The sequence below is a fragment of the Saprolegnia parasitica genome (genome assembly GCF_000151545.1).
Source record: "Saprolegnia parasitica CBS 223.65 unplaced genomic scaffold supercont2.24, whole genome shotgun sequence".
NCBI classification, from domain to species: Eukaryota; Oomycota; class Saprolegniomycetes; order Saprolegniales; family Saprolegniaceae; genus Saprolegnia; species Saprolegnia parasitica.
Window position 1 is genome coordinate 319,381 of NW_012156418.1, and position 22,890 is coordinate 342,270.

Below are 22,890 nucleotides of genomic sequence, written 5' to 3' on the forward strand. Positions count from 1 at the left end.
ACTACCAAGTGGTACATCGATATTAATAGCACAGCGATGGCTTTTGCTTCAAACGTATTATGTCGGACCGCTTTTCGCGCCGTTGTACGGTGTGTTTCGCGATGGTGTGGAACAGCTGGCATATCATTTGGGGGTCGCATGATCTACCGCGGTACCGGGTCTGTGAATCGTAGAGCCGCAAGCGTGTACTACCAAGTGGTACATCGATATTAATAGCACAGCGATGGCTTTTGCTTCAAACGTATTATGTCGGACCGCTTTTCGCGCCGTTGTACGGTGTGTTTCGCGATGGTGTGGAACAGCTGGCATATCATTTGGGGGTCGCATGATCTACCGCGGTACCGGGTCTGTGAATCGTAGAGCCGCAAGCGTGTACTACCAAGTGGTACATCGATATTAATAGCACAGCGATGGCTTATATGAACGTGTTTCGCGTTATCTTCGTTGTTACAGTTCACATACGTAGAGTCTAGGAATCTGCTTCTTCTTTATTCGCTCACCGGGCCGTGGCTGCGCAGGCGGCGGCGCGGGGGCTCGTTTTTCTTTTCTGTGGTCGTCCGGGGGCGCTTGTGGCCGTGGGTGAGGCCTATGACGACTCGCTGTGTAAAGGCCTTCCAGGCTTTGTCGTGGGCGGCACAGCTACGCAGTCGGTTGAGGTCCTCGAGAGACGCCAGCGACTGAGGCGGCGTCAACGACTGGAGGTCGCGGTGCAGGACGATCGGCAACGCGATCTTGGTGCGGCCTAGAAAACGGGGCGCCTCGGGCGGGTCAAAGAAGCGGGCGGTGGCAAGGTTGGGTTGAATGATCTGTTGTTGAAATGTGTTCTTACCTGCAAGTACCGCGGGTGCCGGTATAGAGATGTGGTGGACTTTCTAACGCGCTCGTACGTGTCCTGTGCTTCAAGCGAGGAGAGTTTGTGGTCGTGATTCGGGATTGTGCGAGAGACCAGGTAGCGTGCATACCTACGTCCGAGCCCTCGACGGCTTCGCTCATCGCAATCCGCAACGCACTAAAAGGCAGCATTTTCCGTTGGTTGTTGTGGAGGCCTAGCGCATTGTAAGTACGATTATTAATCAGTCGCCTACCTTTGGCGTTGTCACTCTCGACGAAATGGGTGTCGCGGCAGCCGTAAAGAGGGCGTGCGTCGAGATTGGCGCCGCCTGGATTGTTGACAAACAGAACCCAGTTGACGGGTACGATGGCGCCAAGATACGCTGCCACCTAGATAGCGCATTTTCAGATGAAGCAGCACAAAATTACGATTACCTCGAAGTCGTACTTCGTCTCGATTGCCATCAAAACCTGCTTGTACTTGTCCAGCGTCTCGGACTCTTGGAGCATCCAGGGACAGGCCTCAAAATCTTTTCCGCCGTACTTGGCAAACTTGCTCTGTAGGTTGCGAGTGAGGTGGATTCAGCAGAACTTGAGAGCGACATAGACGCATTCACCGTGCAAGACATCGACGGCGTTAAGACACTTGTCCCGGTCCGTAAAAATGCACGGGATTTGGAGGTCGAGTCCAGCCGCATGGCATCAACGGAGGAACTAGTAGTAGTTGGCCTTGTTCTCGCCCGGCACAATTGCCCAGGCCAGTACGATGTTCTGGTTGTTGGCGTCCTTGGCAACCAGCGTCAGAATCACGCCTACAAATATACCAAAACCTTGAGTTTATTCATGTGTTGGTTCTCTTGCATACTTCTGTAGTGCCGGGTTCGAAAAAAGGTCCCGTCGGTCCCCCGCTCTCTTTGACTGGTGGTCGCCGTCCGTGAAGGCCACGTTCCAGAAGAACGCCAAGTGTCTCGCCGACCAGTACTCGACGTTCCCGGTGCTCGGCCTCGACGGCAAGACGCTCCTCGGGCACCTCAACGGCGAGCTCACGCTGGGCGAAAACATTGCTGACAACGGCGGCCTCAAGCTCGCGTACCTGGCGTACCTCCGCGCCAAGGCGTCCGAGCCGTCGATCGCCGAGATTGGCTACGACGACAAGAAGCTCTACTTTACGGCCTTTGCGCAGGGCTGGTGCGAGAAGCGGTCGGACGCCGCCGCGACGCTGCTGCTCAACACGGACCCGCACTCGCCCGGCAAGTGGCGCGTCCACGGCCCGCTCTACAACTCGGCCGCGTTCGCCGACGCGTTCCAGTGCAAGGCCGGGTCGCCCATGAACCCCGTCAACAAGTGCATCGTCTGGTAAACATAGTCTTTTCGAGATGAAATCAATCCAAATCATTCGTTTTGGTCGTTTCGAGTGGCCTTCAAAGGACCATCGTAGTATAAAGTGCATATAGAATGAAGCAATTCCATGCGCCATGGCGCTCGTCTTGGTGATCGCGGCAAAGCCCGCCGTCACGGCCTACTCAGTCCCTGACATCTCCGTGTGGCTCAAGCATTAGGATGGCATGTGTCTTGCCGCCGTCAGTAGAGCGTGTCGACGTTGGCTGCGAGCTGTCGGCCACGAAGGACGAAGAAGAGGATAAGGCGATGAAAACGAGTGCAGCGCACGACGGCCGGCGCAAGCAGCTGCATGCAGGCTCGACGTCGAGACACGATTCGAGCGTTGACTGGACGTACGTACCGTAGAGTGTGGCGGCAGCGACCGGAGCGTGGACGCGCCGTCGGATCGGATGTGGCCGTAGCCATAACCGTTCTGGACGCGCAAGCGCATGACGTCGCGGCGGCCATCATGCTAGGCATATCGCAGCGTCGTCGCAGGACTTGGGAGCTTGGAGGAGCGCATCACGGAGGCGATCCCGTGGCCGACGTGCGAGAGAGGCCGTCGAAGAATTGGCCAGGGCTCCGCCCAAGGGCCGACTCGGTGGCTCGTCACGCATAGATAGGCTGCGCCATACAACCTACAGCGACGTCGCGTGAGCGCCTCGGCCTGAGGCCTGCGCACGGCTTGCCACGTACCACGTGCCTGGCGGCGATGATCAGTTCGAGAACGGCGGCAAGAACACTGACGATTGGCTCGAAAGCGAAATCCTTGCCGCTCTGATTGGCCACAAAGCTAAAGTCTTGTCGCTCTGATTGGCTGAAACGCTTTGGCATGGCGTTGACGAAAATGAGGGAGACCGACGAGGAACGCTGCATTGCGACCGAGCGACACCTCATGATGGTGTGTACGTAGAGATTGCTGATGGAGTCTCCTCGAGCACAATGCAGCAGCGTCAGTGGCGCCCGAGGAGCCTCGGCGTCGTCTTTCTGGCGTCGCCTGTGGTTGCTATTGGCGTTTACCATTTACAACCATAAATAACCATATTTTGGTGAACACAGGCCCACCGCGCCGGCGGATCGACCAGAATGAAGTTTGAAAATGAAATCGTCCATACTTGCCAGAGTGCTAGACCACACTTTGGGGAGTCCAACATGCTATGTGACGTCGCCGTGCGAGCTCTGTAGCGAGAGCAAATGACAGCGGCAAACAATATTTCGATATAGTGTGATTTTTCGCTATACTGAAATACTGTACGGGATGCAAGGCCTCATCACGCAGGGGTATCGCGCGCACTTTTGTCTCCCTCGGCCACATGCAACACGCTATGTAACATGAACAAAAAGAGATGACGTCCTCGGTTTCCGCGATTTCGACGCATTTTCAACCGAAATCGCATGTCGTATTTCGTGAAAACCGACGCTCGGCACTTCGAGTTTGGTGTGAGTGCCCAAGCAACGACGGCGACCAACAAGCTGGTCGCAGACCGGGTCGAGACCCATCGCCAACTGTGGCAGCCAGTTTTACGGTCCTTGGAGCTTTGGAACCCTGCGATGTCACGTGAAGTATTTGGGCGATTCTGCCACCACCTCGAAAAATATCAAATGGATTTGCGCGTGATTGCGTACGTGCAGTGCCGGAAACGACATTTACGTCATTCAACAAGTGTGTGGAGAGGTATACCCGGCTGCTACGTGGCGCTGGCGCGTCTGTGGGCTGCTACTCGTTGTTGTGCTGAATGGTGCTCACACTACAACGGTACTTGAGACGAGGTCGTGAATCAAGCCTTGTGATTGGCTTGAAAGAATCTATAATTGAGCCAATTAACATCCATTCGAGATCGAGTTCCAAACGAGCCGGATCCACAAGCACAAGAAGTGGTGTGGACGCGCGCGAACATCGGGAAGGTCCGGGGCGACCAGTGGCTGCACGAAGAGGCAGAGCGCGCTGCTCTCCGCGAGAAGCGCAAGCGGAGCACGACGGCCGCGTCGAGGCGCTCAAGAAGACCGAGCCGACACCGCCGGCCATCGACCTCTTTGCGCCCGACGAGACCGCTCACGACTGTGCCAGCGAGCTGCGCCAGCGTGACCTGCGATCGTTGTTGGAAGTGATAGTGAGTGGCTCGGGTGATCAAACGCTCACGATGCGACGGAACGTGATCAATGATTGGTCAACAGCGGGCTCCTGTCACTTTTCGACCTCGTCAACTGGACGATTGCCTTCCGAGGACGCCGAAGCGTCATGACGTATCGGGCAATCCTGACACCCGCCTCAGGTAATCCAGCAAGCGGTCGCGCCCATGCATTGCCTGACCAAAGGGGTCGCAATGGGTTTCATCAACGTACACGCCACGTCTGACGACTCAAGCTACTACCAACGCGTCCCTCGCCGTCTCATCGGAGAATCGGGAGGAAAGATGTCAACTGCGTTGGTGACGACGACGCACCGATGGCTACTGTCGACTGTCGTTGCTGATGGAAGATCGTTCCGAGTGCATCCAAAGCACCGAGAACCCTTCGCGCCAGTCTCTCCTGCCAACTTCAACGTGCGATTTAAAATTCCACAATTGCGGTTAGTGACATAGTACGGTCAAGGTGCCATCGATTATTAATATTTGAAAATTATTTACGTTTGAAGGGACCTCTTGTTTGTCGAGTGTCATTTGAGATTCGTCCATGGCCCAAGGCAAGCGCAATCGTGACGACCACAGTCGAGCGATCCAGATCGCCATGGCTGCGTTCAGCGGCAACCAACTACCGCGGAGCCTCCTCCAAATTGCCTTCAAGAGCTACTACCGGCAAAACGACCAAGGCCACTGGACGATGCATGAGGACGAGCTCTCAGAGCTCGAGCTCGAAGCCGCTGCCTGGACGACGCTCCGCAAGCACGTGGACGAGCTGCCGGACGAAGGCGCCACGGAAGCTCTGCCGCTGCTACAAGCTCTCTTTCTCTTGGACAAGACGACGTTCGACAACGAGTACGTCCGGCTTTCCTACTCATTCGGTGCTCATACCGCCTCTACGTGTAGATTGAGACCATATCGAGCGAAAAAACTCAGGACCGAGGCGCCAGGGACTCCGGCGTCGCCCGCGCCTTCAGCGACCGCAGCCACCAGACGCAAGACACCCGAGCCAAAGCGTGCGGCGCCACCGGCACAGAAGCATTTGAACTTCAATGCCCAAGTGCCGCTAAAGCCGGCTGCAGCTACACCGCCGCCGTCCTCTGTGTCGCCCACCACCGCGACGGCTCCGATGACGCACGTGCTCTCGCCCAGCTCGACGCCGGCGGCGGCAATGCCGTCGACACCCGGCAGACCGTCGCCGTACAGCTCCAAACCTCCTCTGGTACCACGGGCGTCATATACGCCGGTCTCATCGACTGGGACGCCGGCGCGCACGCCTTTGTCGATGCCGCCGCCCCACCGGGAGGCAAAACCAAGCAAGTACGACGACGAGCTGTTCGGCCCTTTGCCGCTCTCCCAGAGCACGGGGTCGAGTGAGTCGTCTCAAGAAACTAACATGCCGCTGTCGGCGCAGAGTCCCGTCCCGGTGAGCGCGCGTGTCTCGGTGCCGCCGGCGACTCCCGCGCCTCCGCCGCCTGCAACACTCCATACGCTGCAGGCGGCCATATCTTCGATGCAGGCCTCGATGCAGGCCTCGATGCAGGCCTCGATGGAGCTCCAGAGTGCGGTCGCCAAGGCTCAACAGGCCATGATCACGGCCATGACCAACATCTTCGCTCACGTCAAAAACGATCTCAAGGCGATTCGTCGCCGCGTTGATGGCGGCGGCGTCGATGAGCTTTTCGAGCGAGTGTCGCTCGACCCCGACAGCAACCTCGTCATGCAGCAAGATATTGTCGAGTTGTCCGCTGTCACGGGCATTCTCAATTCCTCAAACACCTCGTTGGCCGCCGACAAGGCCAACGCCGACTCTGCTGCGATCCTCAAGAAAGTTGATGACTTGTCCGAACAGCTGCAAGCCGCCGACGCTGCGTCCCGCGCTGCGGTCTTGCAGAGCATTGGTGACTTGACGAGCCAAGTGCAAGCAAGCGACACGGCGACGCGTGCCGCGATTCTCGCACGCATGGACGACTTTTCCGGCGACCTCGAGGCCACGCGTCGTGCGACAGCGACAACGATTCTCGAGGTGCGTCCACTTTGCGTATATCGATGTCTCATGTACTTGTGTAGTCCAAGCACAAAGACATGCCCACGTCCTTCATATACACCGAGCACCGCATCGACCCGGCCAATCCCGTGGTTCCGGAGCCGTCCGAGGAGTTCCTGGCCGGCAAACGCGGCGGGTTTCTTTATATCGTCGACGAGCGCACAGGCCTGCCCATCCTCGATTCGAGGATGTACCCGATCCCGATCAAACACACATCATGTCCCGACAAGTTCCGGAAGATCATCGGCAGCCTTCTGCGTCCATGCAAGTTCGGAATCAAGTTTATGAAGGCGGCCACAGCGGTGGCGACGGTCGTGCCAGTGCCAGGTCTTGTTCTGGCGGTTCCGATCTTGGAGAAAGTGCTGAGTGGCCTCACGACGGCAGTGGCGGGCATGGAGCTCATCGACAAAGAGCTCAATGCTACTTTACTCGACATCGTGCGAGAGGGAGACCCCGATGGCGACTATGGCGGCGTCGTGCAGCACGCGCGCGACGACGGCTCAGTCTTCTGGGCACGGCCACTCGACGTCCAAGCGACGCCCACCACCAACGACGCCACGCCCGCCAACGACGATGCGACCACCAACGACACCACGCCCGCCAACGAGTCCGCATCGCCCGGCCCCATCGACGCCTGAATGCTCGCTTCCACCAAGGCGGCCCTCTCCGAAATGCTGAATGGGCTTTGCCACGTCTTTCGTAATCAAGTGCTTTTCTGTCTTTCTTTTCTGTCTTGTATGGCGCTCTCGTAGCAACCTTACAACAAAGTTCTTTAAAATTGCGTCGGGAAGGACGGAAATGGCTCGAAGGCCGGTCAAGCTCCATCTTTGTCGATTATGAACGGTCCACTCGAGCACATCGACTGTTTTACAGGAGTCCAAACAGAAGCGTTAGGTTTGCCATGTCGTTCAACTGGCCAACAACACGGTACAAGCCGCCCTATCGAGCTACGTCTGGCTCTGGTTGCAGCTTCAACCAAAACAAAATGCCTGCATTCGACGCACCAAAGTGCAAGTAGGCCGTCCGTGTCCATTGCGCTCGTGCAGGACGAGGCCCAGCGAACAACAACATTCAACGTGCAGAACCACCTGGCTGTGGGCTCTGTCAAGGGCGACGGCGACGAATGGCTGCGGTCCATGTTGCCAAGACGACCCAAGCGACGTCGGTTTACCAGTGGAAGCTGCGCCAGGCCGTGCAATTCATCACAAGAGGCCTCGCCGTCGGTCAACCCTCGCCATCCAACTCGAACGATTCATCGAGATCCGTGGCCACACCACGCAACGACGCCAAGGCAAGAGCGGCAGGCCATATTTCTGACGACAGTGGTTTGACGTCTCCTTGTCCGCTGCGTCTGAGAATGGATGGAGAGTTGCGTTCGTTTAGCCGCGATAGAGACGACGATGGCTACTGCGGCTGCGTACATTGTAGAAAGGCGCTCGCGTTAGTTTAAGCGCAAGCTCGATAAGTTTGCGTTCCAAAGCAGAAAAGAATAAAACTCGAAATCAGGCGTTCAACGTGGCATGCCACTTAAGACTGCGCGCATGTGGGCACCCCAAATGCTCGCCCGCAAGGACAGTATTAGAGACACGTTGACGCTGCGCGGGCCGTCAGTTCGTCAAGGAGTTGCATACCACGTGTCGAGGAGGAGGAGCGTACGAATCTCTCGACACTGACGACGAGCCAGATCCGCACGCCTCATTGCTGGTGGGTGGCGCTGTGAAGATTCCGAAGGCTACTCTGGCACCAGCTGCACCACCCAGCGCACGACCCTGAGCGCATCGCAACGAGGTGCCAGAAGGATGCGTCGTCTCGACCGGCTTGATGACGACGAATCGCCTCGGGCTACTGTCGCCTCCATCACCGTGCATTGAGCATATGAGCTCGGTATGTACATCTCGGTGGACTCTCAGTGGTGGACTCCACTCTATTTCCTAGAATCAAGTAAGCACCTGCTTGGCTGCAGTCCGATGCCGAGACGGCGCCTATCATTCCAACGATTGCCTCCAATCGGCGGCTGATAGGCGTCCACTTGGACCAGATGCTACTCGGTGGGTGGCGCGAACCACGCCTGCATGTCATCTAACCCTTCAACGCCCAACTGGATGTTCAAGCAAGCCCTTTTTCATTTGAGCATGCGCCCGGGATCGCAGCCCAAGCCGTCGCGACACGCGCAGACGAAGCGCGTGGGACATTGTCGGCGGCTGCCAACAAGACGGTCTCAACGCCCACGAAGAGCGCGGCGGCGGCTCCATCGTCCACGGAAACAGCGGGGCCGCTTCGCGCGTTTTGCCGTGGACGATGAAGGTTTTTTGTGGCGTGTGCATCTACCGGCATGCCATGTACTATCTCTAGGGCTTCCGTCTCGGGTACTAGTACTTCGCGCCCAAGGTGCGCCCCACGTATCGCTACATCCCAGACGCCGCCGACGAGTAGGCAGATACCGCGTAAAAGAATTGAATGAATTTGTGTTTTATGCATCAAACGACTGTCTTCTTGTGTACTCGAACAAACTTGGACTGCAACACGCATCGCGGCTAGATATCAACGCACCAACTTGTCAATCTCGCTTGAACGCGAGAGCTGCACTGATCCACTTCGATTTGTTTCAGCGGTGCTGGAAGGAGGCAACCGACACGGATATCGCCGTTGTGTGAGCGCCGACGAGCTGGGTGCAAGAGCCGCCACAGAGCCAAAGAAGCAATGAGGCTGGGAGGCGCTTGCAACGCGATCGATAAGTCTAAATGTCCATTTCGTGCACGTTACCACAGTAAAGTGCGCGCAATAAAGATAGGCCACCTTGGGGCGCATCCGAAGCACACGCGGTATGTATCGTGACGTAACGCGAAATGCTCCAATCGAAAGCCCTTGTCTCGTTGAGTCAGACCCTAAAATTTGAAATCAATCGGGCAAGGAGTTTTCGCGAAACGCCCGGAAAACCGCAAAATGCAACTTTTTGGCGCGAAAAAATGATAGGCCACTTGAAGCTTTTTCGGCATTTTCGAGCCTCTCGTTGCAGCTGCGCACTTCAAATTTCGCCACGGCCTAGGCCGCCACCCTCTCGGCCTCTGGAGATCCTCTGCAGTACCTTTGTCGACCAACCTTGCCCGATACTCGATGGGCCGCGGCACGAGACTGACCGAAGTCGAGCGAGGCCAAATTCTCGCGTTTGACACCGCCGGGTGGGGATCCAAGAAGCCATTGAAAGAAAGGTCGGTCGCTCCCGAACGGTCACCCGGAATTTCCACGCCTAGGGTGAAGGCTACGGTACGGAAAAGTCACCCGGACGGCCACCCGAGATGACACCAACCCTGCTTCGAGCCTTCTACCGCGAAGCTGGGAAAGCCGCATGTCATGCCGCCATCTTGCAACGTCCCTGAACCTTCTCGTGAGCATTTGCCGAGCTCAGCAACTGCTCCAGTGGCACCCAAAGTTCCGATTCGAGAAGCGACTCGGCTGTCTACTGCTCACCGCAGAGCACCGCCAAACCCGGCTCCGGTTCGCCTCCGACACGGTCGGCGAGGGCCTCAATTGGACCCAGGTAATCTTCTCCGACGAAAAGAAGGTCACTCTTGACAGTACAGACGGCTGGCAATGCTACTCGCGCCGCCAATTTGGTGGTGGCTCAGTCATGGTCTGTGGCGCGTTTTCCGCCATCGGTCTCTCCGACTTAAAGACCCTCGACGGTCAGCAAGACAGCTACGCGTATACCGTGACCCTCTCCGACTACATACTGCCCGCTGCGCACGCGTTCCACGCCGACGGCTTCATTTTCCAGCAAGACAACGCATCGATCCACGTCAGCCGCGAGACGCGGCAGTGGCTTACCGGCTGTTAGAACAACCTTTTGGACTCGCCAGCCCGTTCACCCGACCTCAACTCAATTGAGAACCTTTTGGCCATAGTAGCGTCATACGCCTTGTAACGGAAGGCAGTTTTTGGACCGACAGCGCCACATTTCTGCGATCCTTCAATTTTGGGAAGACATCGAGCAAACAACACTGAAAAACCTGGTAGCGAGCATGCCCAACTGGTGCCTACATGTTGTAGCTCGCATAGGTAGAAAATCCGGGCATTCGAGTAGCGTCAAACGCCTCGTAACGACCCTATACATTCAAGTGGCCTATCTTTATTTCGCCATAATATCGAAAAAATCACATGTTTTTTTCATTTTTGACCTCAAATCGTATCCTACGTGCATGAAAACTTGGCACATCAATAAACAAGTATTATGACACGTTTGACAACTATCCATTGCCACTCCAGATAGCTAGAAGTGTAAGAACCCCAGGTGGCCTATCTTTAGTACGCGCACTGTATGATAATCCAACATGCCACTCAAGTATACTAAATACGACACGTAGTTTGCTCCGCAACTCAATTGATAGGATTAGAAAGCGTAAAAGAGCGATTCGACAAAGCCTGTCCCGTTACGTTTGAGAATCTCCATCGAAATGCGCGTCGCTCGCGCATGGGCTTTGACAGCCGCTTCGTCATTTTCGTCGACGCTGAGCTTGAGCATCACATTTGCGCGACCCTTGAGCGCGTTGAGAAGAACAAAAATATCGTCAGTGCCAAGGATGACGCGGGAATCGTGATGGGCTCGTAGGTCGTTAGAGGCTCGTAGGTCGAGAACGAATGGCCGTGCATCATTCGAGCGCGCGCGGAGCGACTGCGCAAGGCAGGGGATGCTCGCCTTCACAAAGGCGCAGGATCGAAGCGACAGAGCCGAGAGCGTCTGCGTCCACTTGATGATGGCTTGCTGGACGAGAGCCAAAGTGCGAGACGAATATTCGCGCCCCGTGTTGATCCAGTGCAGGTCGTCCAGTTGGGGTAGCTGCGTCGCCCAGTCGACAAGCGCGTCAAAGCTGGCGTCGCCCACCTGCACGTCCCTGATCTCTAGCACGCGTAGGCTCGGCAAGCGAACGTCGGAGAGGGTGGCTCGTGACACCGTGAGCGTAATGGACCGGAGTGCCAGCTCTTGAAGAAGCGGCATCTTCAAGAGCGAGACGAACCAGCTCCAGTCACCAAGGGCGTCAGCCACGAGGCGTGTGAGCTTGGAGAGATCCAAAAGCAATATGAGGATGCCGGCCCAGTCGATGTCGTTGTCCGTATCGATTTTGACGTCCGTGAAATGCCAGAGAGGACGTTGTGCCGCCGCAAGAGCATGGATGAGGCCGTCGGAGTCGATCAACGCCACGCTTGTGACGGAGGCGGTCGTCGCCAGCATCTCGGCCATGGCACCAGCACTTGTTTCCGAGTTGAACTGATTCAAAACGAGGCGTTTGGCACGCCCCGTCTTGAGCCACCGTGACAGGGCCGCGAGATCATCGGGGCCATACTCTTGGCCATGAAGAGACAACTCGCAAACGCTCGGCGGCAGCAGCGGCAATACTGCTGCAGCGATATCGCGCTCGTAGACGGAGACGTGCACGAGCCGCGTGCACATCGGCAAAAATGATCGCAAGGGCGGCTTTTCAAACGGATCCGTGTACCAGAAAACCATCGCCGTGAGCTTGGGCGTCAGTGCGGCTAACACAGTCGCCACGTCGAGGTCGCAGTCGCGGAGTTGATCTTCCATGCACCATACCGAGTTGACCTGCAACTTCGGAATAACGGGGAGCGCGACGAAGACGAGTTGAATGTAGTCGTCCGGGACGAACTCGGGATTAACCATGGGCCACTGCCCGTCAAAGGCCTTCGCGGTGGTCATGAGCCGGCGGAGCGCGGCCAGCGGCGCCGTGAGCTCGTCGTGAGGGATGGCCAAGAGGATGGCCTTGGCGTCCAGGCGCGCGTCCATGTACTCGACGAGCGACCCGATGACCGCAGCCGGGATCGTCATGGCCGATGCATGCTTGGGCTTCTTCAGCATCTTGGAAAGTGGTGGAATTAAAATAAACTGCCTGGTCTGCATACAAAACAAGAGATATACAATGGACCACCTGAAACACGCTTTTGATTGGCCGATTTCGAGAACCCTTGCCCCAGACGCAGCGATCTTGTACGTGGCAGCAGGAGATGGAAGCACAGCGGCCAAGATCTTCGGCGTTAAAGTCGCTCGCGATGTGGAAGATCTGTTCAACGGAGATACTCAACGCCACCACGCATGTGATTCACCGCCATGGTTGGCTCGTCGCATCGTCCTTTGGACTCGCTCGATCCTGCATGAATGCATTAAACTGCCTGCCACGCACCTTCGACCAATGCCCGAGCAGCAAGACCGACAAGGAGTGGATAAAGGATACTAGTAGCGTGAGTGTGTCGACACGGTGCGCGCGCGTCGTGACGGCCTCGAACATCGCGGCGGTTCTGTGCAAGCACACACTTGTCGTGTTCCAGGAGTAGCGCAGACTACATGTATCCGTTATTTCATGTAAAGCTACACACGTGCCGCGCTTTGTGCAAAAACATCGTTACTCAACTACTAGTTAGTAATACCCTAAGGCTTAGGGTATTACTAACAGGTGTGCTTAGGGCCTAAGCACACGTGTGGTCATCCGAGGCGGGGTCAACACACTTCAAGTTTGGAAACACTCGCAAATGGACATCAGTTTTTGTTGTACGCGGATGAGCACGAGCGTCTATCCTGCAACTAGGCTCCTGTGGAGTGGCCCGGTAGGAAACCTCTTTCTGAGGGAAAGTAAAGCAGGAGGAGAGTGGAGTGAAATTTGAAAAGATACTAGTACACGATTGCGGTTGGAATGAATTGCGGAGGGAAAAATGCAGGCGATGTGTTGCAATGGTCGCGGAGACATCGACCTCCAGGATGGTGCAGTCGTCGTCGACTGAGCGGACGATAATGTCGTTACCATTACAATCTTATGCCAAAGTGGGGGCGTGGGTCGAATTTACGACCGAAATCGTCGTGGTTACAGACCAGCGCATTCGTGATGGCGTAGATGTCGTTGAGCTGGAGCTTGGCGTCGAAACGGGTCGCGGCGTCGTTGAACATGGAGCAACGAATTTACGTGCCTTCAACGTCCATGGCAACGCCATTGAACGCGATGGAGTCGGTGGAAGTGTGAAAGACCTGCAGCGTGTGTCTTCCGCGTCGCTCATTGTGTACTAGTAGGCTGAAAAGAGAAGCCGTTGGACACACTATTGGATTGATGGACTCTAGCCCGGTAACACAAAGTTCTTTTTCGACTCGGGCCCAGTTGCATCAGGCTCACGCCCACCAAGTCGATTAAGCACTGTTATAGCCTTGCACCACCCGGCGTCCTCGATTTTTCGGCGGCTCAGCGACGTTTCTGCAACACCGCACTTGCCGTGCGCTCAACTGTTTAGTCTGGTTGCATTTGGAATGCCATGTATCAACTTTTTACAAGTGCGCTGAAATGGGCTCTTTCTAGAGCACAAGCTATCGGTAGTTGCGGCGCTGTGACGTCGAGAAGAGCGACGTGCCCTTCTTGGTCGTCTTCTTGAACTTCATGTTTGCCGTGCTCACGGCCGGCGTCACCCAACACGACGCTGCTGGCTCTGCGTACGCAGCAGCAGGAACGTCCGGCGAGAGCTCACTCGGAAACGCGTCGGCGTCGTCCAGCGCAAAGTCCGACGCGTGAAACGAAGACGAGGACGACACGAGCGTCGTCGGCTGCGGCGCAGGCCACAGCATCTCGTTCTCGAGCGTGAGGTTGACGAGCCGCGCGTCGACAGCGTCGAGGCGCTTGCGTTCTTCGTGCACCTCGGCGCGCTTCTTGGCTTGGCGCGCCCGAGCCCGCTTCTTAAGGTCGCTCTGAAAGTGCAGCAGCGTCTCGGGTGAGACAGTGTCCTTGAGCTCAATCTCGGCGAGGTAAAAGTCGCAGAGGCCTGGGAGGTGGCTGAGGAACCGGAACCGCTTGCGCGCATCGTCGTTCATGACCACGTGCTCGAGCTCGAGGACCTTGCCGCCGAGGGACGACGGGAGCGCGTCACCAAACTCCTTGGCCAAACAGCGCATCGTGATAGGGTGGAGAAACACCGTGTGGCCGTTCGCGAGCTGGTAAAACGTGTAGAGCTCGGACGCGTCGTCGTCACTGGTCTTGATTGGCACCGATGCGGACGCCGAGCCTTGCTTCTCGAGCTGCTTCTCGCAAAACGTGATACCTTCTTGGATCACGGGCAGCATGTTGCGCTCGCCGCTGCTCTCGGCCTCGACGTGGAGCCGCTGCAGGTCGAGGAGCTCGCCTTCGACCATCTCGCGGAGGTACGAAGCCGAGGCTTCGAGGATCCGGCTAAAGCGCCCGTCGTCGCTGTGCACAGACGGCACGCCGCTTCGGGAGCCCGTCGTCGGCAAGTGCGGGAACCAGCTGCCCTTGGAGCGATGCAGGAGCGCAAATGTTGCGGCACGATTCACGCTGGGCATGCTGCGCTCGCGGTCCACGAGGACGCTGCGCAGGTCCGTCTTCTTGACCGAGTCAAAGCACATGGGGCACCGCCACCAGTAGTTTTCGCTGAGCGACAAGTACATCAAAATGCAGCTCCAGCTACGCAGACGCGACTGAGCCACGCACGACGATGGACGCCGATCGTACCAGAACGTGTGGCCGCAGCGCGTGATCTTTGGCGCGCGCAGCGTATCGAGGCAGATCGGGCAGCGCCGGTCGGCCTCCGACTGCTCGTTGGTCACGATGACTTGCTCGACATTGTCCCCTAATGATGGAAGGCGCGTCAACTTTCGAGAGCCAGAAAAGACTCGTCGTACATGCGGTGAGCGCCTCGGGGTCAAAGAGGACGTTCGCGGCCTTCTCGCTCGCAAGCGGCGCGATCACGAAGCGGTAGCTACATAATCGATGAGCTCAGGACACGAGGTGTGTCGCGTACTTGGCGTGGAGGAACTCGTCGCGCGTGCGCGGCGGCGGCGCCTTCTTCTTGCGCATCGCGACCGCCTTCTCTTCGCGCTCGGGCAGCGAAAAGTTGAGCAAATGGTTGGCCGAGACGCCGCCTTGGCGCTTGCGCCGGTCGCCGCCGCGCGGCTCGGGCACGGGCTTGGCACCACGTCGTCGCTAGTGTTGGGCAGCGTGAGTGGGCGTGGGCTCCTGGACGCGTCTCGTACCTGTCCTTTGGTCACCGACATCTGGACTGCATCCTCATCGTAGGTATAGTCGTCGATGTCGTACATGGCGCTCATGGTGGTTCGTCGGAGTCGAGGGTCCCGCGCACGGTGTCAGTGGTGGTCCTGGGCTTCCGCTCCAACTTTGAGCAAACTTCCATTTTGGATGCCACTGAATTGAGTTTCGCGAGATTCGCCTTGAGTTCGTATCCAGTGGCATTTGAAATAAATATCTCTTCAAATGGCTCTATGGTGGCGACATATAATAAAATACTGTGGCGCCAACATTCAAACGAAACTCAAAGCGACGAATGGCCCACACTCTGGGCTGTATTTCGTTTCAGTATCGGGCCACGCGTGACACGGGAATTTGCGGCGCGCGATCTTTCGCGAAGTGCGGGTCGAAGACTCTCACCATACTCTCACATGACAACCTGTACAGCATTAACTACCGCTGTTATAACACTGGTGTGCAGTCGCCGTGATAATAGCACTGGTATCGATTTGTCCCAATCGAGCCAAACGTCGAGCACAATTCAAGGCAACGCATTACATAGCAAATCTATTGAAACCTCTCAAAAGCTGGGCATGCCGGGGAAGCCGCCGCCCATACCGGGAAAACCGCCCATGCCGCCCATGAGACCGCCCAGCTGGCTCGGGTCCATGCCTTGCATCTGCTTCATCATCTTCATCATGCCTTGGGGGCCGCCCATCTGCGCCATCATGCGCGGGTCCATCGCCTTGCTCAGCTGCTGCATGACCGCGTTCGGGTTGCGCTCCATTTGCTTGGCCATCGCCGCGTCGCCGCCCTTCATCAAGCCGCTCTTGCCCATGCGCTGGACGACGCCGGCAAACTGCTTGTGCATCTTGAGGAGAAAGTCGACTTCGGCGGGCTTGCAGCCCGAGCCCTTTGCGACGCGCAGCTGGCGCTCGGGCGTCAACTGCACAACGCCGTCGAGCTCGGCGGCCGTCATGCTGTCCATCATGTAGAGGAAGCGCTTGAGCATGCGCGTGCCGCCTTCCTCGCCGCCGCCCTTGAGCATGTTGCCGAGCATCCCCGACATGCCCGGGATCATCTCCATGACCTTGGAGAGCGGGCCCATCTTCATGACCGACTGGAACTGGTTGTACATGTCGCGGAGCGTAAAGACGCCCTTCTGGAACTTCTTGACCATCTCCTCTTGGTTGTCGAGCATGCCGCTCGACTTGACTTCTTCCATGAGGCCCTTGATGTCGCCGCGCCCGAGGAGCCGGCTCACAAACGACGACGCGTTGAACGGCTCGAAATCCATAAAGTGCTCGCCGGTACCGTAAAATGTGATCGCGGCGTCCGTGGCCGCGACCGCACTCATGGCGCCACCGCCCTTCGCATGGCCGTCGAGCTTCGTGATGATGACGCTACCGACGGGCACCGCGTCCTTGAACGCAGTCGCTTGGTCGTGCACGGCCTGGCCGATCGTCGAGTCCATGACAAAGACGACGTCGTCCGGGCTCACGACGTCGTAGACTTCCTGCATCTCGGCGAAGAGGTCCGACTCTTGCTTGTGGCGACCACTCGTATCGACGATGATGATCTCGTAGTGCTCGGCGCGGAACTGCGCAACACCTTCCTGCGCAATGCGCACGGGATCGGCCTCCGTGTAGCTACCGTAGAACGGAACCTGGAGCTTCGTTGCGTTCTGCTTGAGCTGGTCGAAAGCACCGGCGCGGAACGTATCTGCGCAGACCATGCACGTCTTCCAGCCCTTGCGCTTGTAATAATGCGCGTACTTGGCGATCGTCGTCGTCTTGCCCGACCCTTGCAGACCCACAAACATGACGACGTTCGATTGGCCCTTCTTCATCTTGTACGGCGCCGTCTGCGGCTCGAGCATCGACACGAGCGCATCAAAGACTGCCTTCTGGATGAGGTTCGGGCGGTTGGCGGCGACGCCGTCCTTGAGGTCCATGGCGGCCTTGACCTTGGTGCGCAGCTGCTGCACAAGGCGCACGTTGACGTCCGACTCGAGGAGCGCGCCGCAGATCTCCTTGAGGACCATGTTGAGCGTCTCGTCGTCGACGGCCGACGCGCTGCTGAGGCGCACGAGCGCCGACTGGATCTTCGTCCCGAGCTCCGCGAGGACCATGCTGCTGCTGCTTCGACTTCCTCTTTCGCTTGTGTTTGGCTGACGTGGTCGCCCACGCCATAAAATACATCGTTTTAAAATACTATATCGAAGTTTAAACTGCGCTTTCGCCATCTAAATCGTTTGGCTATTCGCACGCACTCTAGCGATGCAATCGTTGATGGCGAGCAAAAGCAACGCGTTGTCTAACCCGCTGGACGTTGCATTATGATGTAAAGTTATACGTCGATACATCGCCGCTATCTTGGTTTCTACAACCTACGTAGCCTGCTGCAAGGTATTGCTTGATGCCTTTAAGGACGGTGAAATAGCGCCAGGCGATGTTGGCGTAGTTCGAAGACAAAATCGAAGCGCCACTCGCGCAATTCAAAACGCATCCGGATATCCTGGCCAGCATCCGCATATTGCGTGCTTGGGGCAATGAAGCGACGCGCTGTTGCATCAACAGCCCGATTCCGCCTCTGCTGCGCACGATGCAGGCCCGTGTCGCCGTCGAAGCCTCCATCTTTGGCGTCGCCATCGCTTGGCTCTACGCAGCTTCATCCCATCTGCACGTGCTCGATGCACTGCCGCAGCTGCAGCCTCTCCTCGCTTGCCTCATGGCCATGCTCGTCGCTGGCACCGTCGCGACGATGCGAGCGCATGTCTACCTACCTCTTGAAACCATCGCTCGCACTCGGTACTCCTTCCATCTCTTGCACACGTCGTCTTGACGCATGCGTGCAGGCCTGAAAACGATACCGGTATCCTCGTCGGCGCCGTGTTGCTGCCGCTAGTGGGTTGCAGTCGGCTCCTCGTCGCCGTTGCCGAGACGTCGACGCTCGACGGTACCTGCATATGTAGTCGCGTGCTTCATCTGACTCGAGTGCGTGTAGCGTATGCACTTGTATTGCTCGTCTGCGTCATGGTGCTGTCTCTCTCGACGCTCGTGCGCCTCGTAGCCCACGCGCCATGGTCGCTGTCGCCCACAGCACTGTGGGAGCCGTTGCTTGTACAGATTCTGTCCCGCTTTTTGCCTTTGGACTACCTACACGGTATGGCACATCATTGCACTGCGATATGGCGCGAGCTCTCGTCTGTGGTTCGCGTAGGAACGTCTGTGTGGCCGCTCCACGCGGCCTTGGCCGTCTACAACCTTCTTTTGCGCTACGGCCTCGCCGCGCTTCCCCGATCCTTTACGTTTGGCGAAGCCATGGTGCTTTCGCAGGGCATGTCCCTTGTCGTTGTCGACAGTGTTTTCTACACTCTGCAGTCGGTATGAATCGCACCCTTGACGACGCATCTGGCGACGGTTGCTTGTAGATGGCACTCTTTGACGCCGGGATTCCGATCCACGAGCCAACGACGATTGTCATTCAGCTCGTGCTCGTCTCGGGCGTTGCGCTTGGCGTCCTCTGCACGCCGCTCTTTCGACGGTACGGTGCGCCGTCGCCTCAGAAGCCGTCGCCGCCCTTGCCGCTGCGGCCAACGCTCCTCTTTGGCGGTCTGGTTGCAGCCGTGGGCGTCGTGTTTCTTGTCTGGAGCTCGTTCCTCTTGCGCGAGTCGATTCTCCACTGGCTTTTTGCACGCATCTCGACGCCCAGTGCGCTGCGCGTCCTTGCGTGTTGGGCTCTGCTTCTTGGCGTCGTCGTACCGCTTTGTCCGTGGATCGCATCGACCCTCGGCCTCCGGCAGATCGTCGCGCGGAAGCTCTACCACTTTCTCGCGGTCGCCTTGTTTCTACCGGCCAGCCTCCTCGACGTACACATTTTGTGCTTTCTAGACTTCTTATGGTCATCTGCCATGCGTGTCTAGATGGACCTCCTCCGCCTCAGCTACGCGATTGCGATTGGTCTCTTCTTCATTCTCGAGTGCGTCCGAGCGCTGTCCGTGCCGCCAATGGGCCGTCCGATTGCAGCTTTCATGCGCGCGTACTTGGACCATCGCGACGACGGACGCATTGTGCTGAGCCACACGTACCTCTTGCTGGGCTGCGCGCTCCCGAGCTGGCTCTGCCCCACCGCGTCGACTGTGCTCCTCGCCAACACGGGTGTCCTTGCTTTAGGGATTGGCGATGCCATGGTACGACGTGTATTTGATTCGATGACACGCGAAATGACGGTGGTCTAGGGCGCGGTGGTCGGCTCGAGCGTTGGCCGAACCAAAGTGTGCGGAACGAAAACGTTGGAGGGAAGCGTCGCGGTGTTTATCTCGATGGTGCTCTTTGCGTACGCAGCCGTTCCTTCTGCGCACCCGTGGGCGACTCCAGTACGTGCCTCTCCTCTCCAATATGGACAAGGTGTCTAAGAGTTATGGATAGGTCTTTCTCGGGTTTCTCTGGAGCACGTGGCTCACGACCGCGCTCGAGGCAGTGACGTGCCAGATCGACAACTTGGTGCTGCCGCTCTTCTACTTTGCAACGTGCTGCATCACGCAAGCGTACGCACGCGGGTAAATCGCTCCATGCATTAATACGACGATTTGAATATCCTTGGACGCTCCTTGAAGCCACCACTGCATGTCATGGCACGCGGTCGTACCGTCGTCCACGCTGTTTTTAGCATCGTCTGTAGCAAAGGTCCACTGGTCCGCTTCCAGCATTGCTAATGCACCAAGCTTGACACACAAAAGAGGTTACCACGAGGTCCCTGCTAGGGTCCCAAGCCTCTTGGCGCTCGATTTCAATTTCAAAGCCCACGCAAACCAGCCAATCATGGCGCTCTGCCAGTAAAAAATTGGCCAATCCCATGCGGGAGAAGGCGATCCGCAATCCAATCGACGTTATCCGGATAGAACAACCGGATGCGATCCAATTGAAATCGTCATAATCGAAACGGCGGCGAACAGAGCAATGGTCCGCTTCAGCGCCGACGTGCTCGAGCTCTCGGACGACGAACATGTAAGTGCGCTCCGCTGGCGCGACCACGAGCTCATGACGTCTACAGGAGGAGGCTGTGGCCGAGCAGCAGCGTCGCGGCGCCACGATACGCCAGGTGGGCCCCGTCGCGACGACATGCACCGTCCCGTAGACGACGTATCCTCATGTAGGCCCGGCGCCCGTCCAGCGAGGTCCAGAGCTTGCGCGGGCCTGCGCCGAGCGCCCGCAAGAAGATGCGTCGCGTGCCGCCTAAGCCCACGGACCGCATCACGCGCCAGCAAGGGCCGGCGCCGGAGCCCGGGCCGCTGCGACCACAGCGTCAAGAAAAAAAGCGCTCGGACGAGGAATATGCTGCATACCGCGCGCACATTGATGCGAAGACTGCGGTACATTCCATTGCCCATGTGTGAGCTCATGTCTGTCTGCGTAGAACACGAAGAGACTGAACAAGATCAAGAAACGCGAAAATCGTAGCCTCTGGGCCGTGACGCCCGAGGTGCGATGCTTGACGATACCGCGTGTAGTCATCTCATGCGTCTGTGGTAGGAGCGCCCCGCGTTGCGCGAGTACCAGCGCACGTGGCCCTCGGTCGGCACGTACATTTGCGATTTGTTCCCGAACGTCACGTGGTCACACCCCGCCTCGGACGAGCACATGTACGTTTATACTTCATTTGAGGCCATTGGATATATTGCTGGACTAGGTGCAGCATCTGCTTTGAGTGCTACGAACCGAAGGAAGTCGTGGTACGCCTGCCGTGCGCGCACGTATACCACCGCGCCTGCATTCAAGGCTGGCTCCTCAACAAGGACAAATGCCCGCTCTGCATTCGCCCGGTCCTAACTTATGAATAGTCGAGGACAACATCATAACCAGTAAATGCAATACTCAATGTACTAGTACAATTATAGCTACAATTCTATGCTTGTCTTTGGAAAGACTACCACATGATTCGCGTTCGACAGGTGCTCCTTGGTCATAGTGGATGCATGGACTAGTCATAATGCGCGTCGATGCATCGTCGCACGCTTGAGCACTCGTTGGCAAGTCGGACGAGACGAGTTGCTGTTCGTTCCGCTGCGGACCAAAGCACTACCTGCCCAACCACGCACCCGAGACGACAAGTAGTACCTGACCCACGCACTGCTTGAATACCGACACTTACGCAGTACATCGCACACATGTTGTGTGTCGTATGGCCCGTATGCCAACACACGATTGTCCAATCTACCAAAAAGTGACTTAGTGTATCGCAACTGACTGCTATGAAGGGAACGTAGTGAGTGATACACACATGTATTTCGCAATGATATGGCGTCATATGTTGAGCTCGAGGCTGCAGCGTTGAGCACGCATTTCAACCTGACAAGACATGCTGCTTGTCAAGTGCAAGCAATCGTCCCATCTACCAAAAAGTGACTTAGTGTATCGCAACTGACTGCTATGAAGGGAACGTAGTGAGTGATACACACATGTATTTCGCAATGATATGGCGTCATATGTTGAGCTCGAGGCTGCAGCGTTGAGCACGCATTTCAACCTGACAAGACATGCTGCTTGTCAAGTGCAAGCGATTGGGCAATTTGTTGAGGCTCCTCGATTTACTTTTAGTCGGTACCTAGAGGCTCAACACGCCCATCTTTACATGTGACTGCTTATGGCCCGCTCGAAGCCCTCACCCAAGCAGCTACTCCACTGCATTCCTCCTCTGCGCCAGGAGTTTGCCCTCACTTGGCGCTCCCTCTTGCGCCTCGCGCGCTCTATTGCTCACCACTATTTTGGTCGCGACATCCAGTTCCAGTCCACAGTGATATTGCCTTTTCAAGATGCAGGCGATGCATTTCTCGTCCTCGTGCAGGAAGCCCGACGCAATCAACACAACGCCCGGCGTCAAGAGAGGAGCTAAGAGGGCCTTTTAAGCAAAGATAATTACGCAATGGCAAGAATGGTATCATTATTTTAGTCTGTAGGCGTACGGTCGTGCTATGCGAAAGTGCCGCTGATCGACGCTGCTGGAGATCGGTGCACCTCGTGAGCGTGAGGCTTGACAGCCTTGACGACGTCGCTAGTGCCCTCGCAAGGGCATCGTCTTTCGTCGAGCTACAGTGTCTCAAGTTCAATGTTGTGATTCGTTGCGAGCCACTTTGTCAAGGCGTTTGTGCGCAGCGAACTGAGAAGGGACAGTGGGAGGGTGTCCACACGTTGCGCTCGCGTCGCGACTGCCTCGAGCATCATGGTGGTCCTGTGCAACCTCAACTCGCAGAGAGACATACAAAGTCGAAGTTCATCGCAGACTTGGCCCATTGTGACGTCAGTAGCGAGTGCATGGCTGATTTGCAGCGTGTGCAACTTGGCGGTGCACTTGGCGACGTGAGCGCGGAGGGTTGTCCCACCGTTCGCGGTCTGGGAAGCCCTTGATCAAGACCGAGCTCAACACGGACATGGCGTTGCCGACGAGTTGCCACTCGTTAGTGCACTTGGCGTCGAGACTGGCCCGCGGC

At 57.1% G+C, this 22,890-nt stretch overlaps 7 protein-coding genes across 7 annotated transcripts; 4 read left to right on the plus strand and 3 right to left on the minus strand.

Annotated features, from left to right (window-relative positions):
• Nucleotides 1-1,597: 1,597 nt before the first annotated feature.
• SPRG_06311 (hypothetical protein) lies at nucleotides 1,598-2,191 on the plus strand (the record flags this gene model as incomplete). The annotated part of the gene is made up of 2 exons (XM_012345692.1): nucleotides 1,598-1,608; nucleotides 1,705-2,191. The coding sequence occupies 2 exons, from the start codon at nucleotides 1,598-1,600 to the stop codon at nucleotides 2,189-2,191; spliced, it is 498 nt and encodes a 165-aa protein (XP_012201082.1).
• Nucleotides 2,192-4,884: 2,693 nt separating this feature from the next.
• On the plus strand, nucleotides 4,885-7,030 carry SPRG_06312 (hypothetical protein; the record flags this gene model as incomplete). The annotated part of the gene is made up of 3 exons (XM_012345693.1): nucleotides 4,885-5,212; nucleotides 5,255-6,357; nucleotides 6,402-7,030. 3 exons carry the CDS (start codon nucleotides 4,885-4,887, stop codon nucleotides 7,014-7,016), a joined length of 2,046 nt encoding a protein of 681 aa, XP_012201083.1. The 3' UTR covers nucleotides 7,017-7,030.
• Nucleotides 7,031-11,237: 4,207 nt separating this feature from the next.
• On the minus strand, nucleotides 11,238-12,247 carry SPRG_20133 (hypothetical protein; the record flags this gene model as incomplete). Its single annotated transcript, XM_012345758.1, has 2 exons — nucleotides 11,238-11,243; nucleotides 11,303-12,247. 2 exons carry the CDS (start codon nucleotides 12,245-12,247, stop codon nucleotides 11,238-11,240), a joined length of 951 nt encoding a protein of 316 aa, XP_012201148.1.
• Nucleotides 12,248-13,667: 1,420 nt separating this feature from the next.
• On the minus strand, nucleotides 13,668-15,475 carry SPRG_06313 (hypothetical protein; the record flags this gene model as incomplete). Its single annotated transcript, XM_012345694.1, has 5 exons — nucleotides 13,668-14,840; nucleotides 14,889-15,006; nucleotides 15,059-15,135; nucleotides 15,178-15,359; nucleotides 15,410-15,475. 5 exons carry the CDS (start codon nucleotides 15,473-15,475, stop codon nucleotides 13,736-13,738), a joined length of 1,548 nt encoding a protein of 515 aa, XP_012201084.1. The 3' UTR covers nucleotides 13,668-13,735.
• Nucleotides 15,476-15,950: 475 nt separating this feature from the next.
• SPRG_06314 (signal recognition particle protein SRP54) lies at nucleotides 15,951-17,592 on the minus strand. Its single transcript, XM_012345695.1, has one exon. It carries the CDS (start codon nucleotides 17,530-17,532, stop codon nucleotides 15,982-15,984), a length of 1,551 nt encoding a protein of 516 aa, XP_012201085.1. The 5' UTR covers nucleotides 17,533-17,592; the 3' UTR covers nucleotides 15,951-15,981.
• A 413-nt stretch (nucleotides 17,593-18,005) lies between these two features.
• On the plus strand, nucleotides 18,006-19,966 carry SPRG_06315 (hypothetical protein; the record flags this gene model as incomplete). Its single annotated transcript, XM_012345696.1, has 8 exons — nucleotides 18,006-18,211; nucleotides 18,259-18,359; nucleotides 18,408-18,566; nucleotides 18,624-18,787; nucleotides 18,835-19,272; nucleotides 19,327-19,593; nucleotides 19,642-19,779; nucleotides 19,832-19,966. 8 exons carry the CDS (start codon nucleotides 18,006-18,008, stop codon nucleotides 19,964-19,966), a joined length of 1,608 nt encoding a protein of 535 aa, XP_012201086.1.
• A 383-nt stretch (nucleotides 19,967-20,349) lies between these two features.
• Nucleotides 20,350-21,243, plus strand: SPRG_06316 (hypothetical protein; the record flags this gene model as incomplete). The annotated part of the gene is made up of 6 exons (XM_012345697.1): nucleotides 20,350-20,410; nucleotides 20,457-20,504; nucleotides 20,560-20,775; nucleotides 20,820-20,885; nucleotides 20,936-21,045; nucleotides 21,093-21,243. Exons 1-6 carry the CDS (start codon nucleotides 20,363-20,365, stop codon nucleotides 21,241-21,243), a joined length of 639 nt encoding a protein of 212 aa, XP_012201087.1. The 5' UTR covers nucleotides 20,350-20,362.
• Nucleotides 21,244-22,890: the final 1,647 nt, after the last annotated feature.

Excerpts from the sequence above, each read along its gene's own strand:
- SPRG_06314 (XM_012345695.1), bottom strand. The coding sequence starts at position 17,532 with ATGGTCCTCGCGGAGCTCGGGACGAAGATCCAGTCGGCGCTCGTGCGC.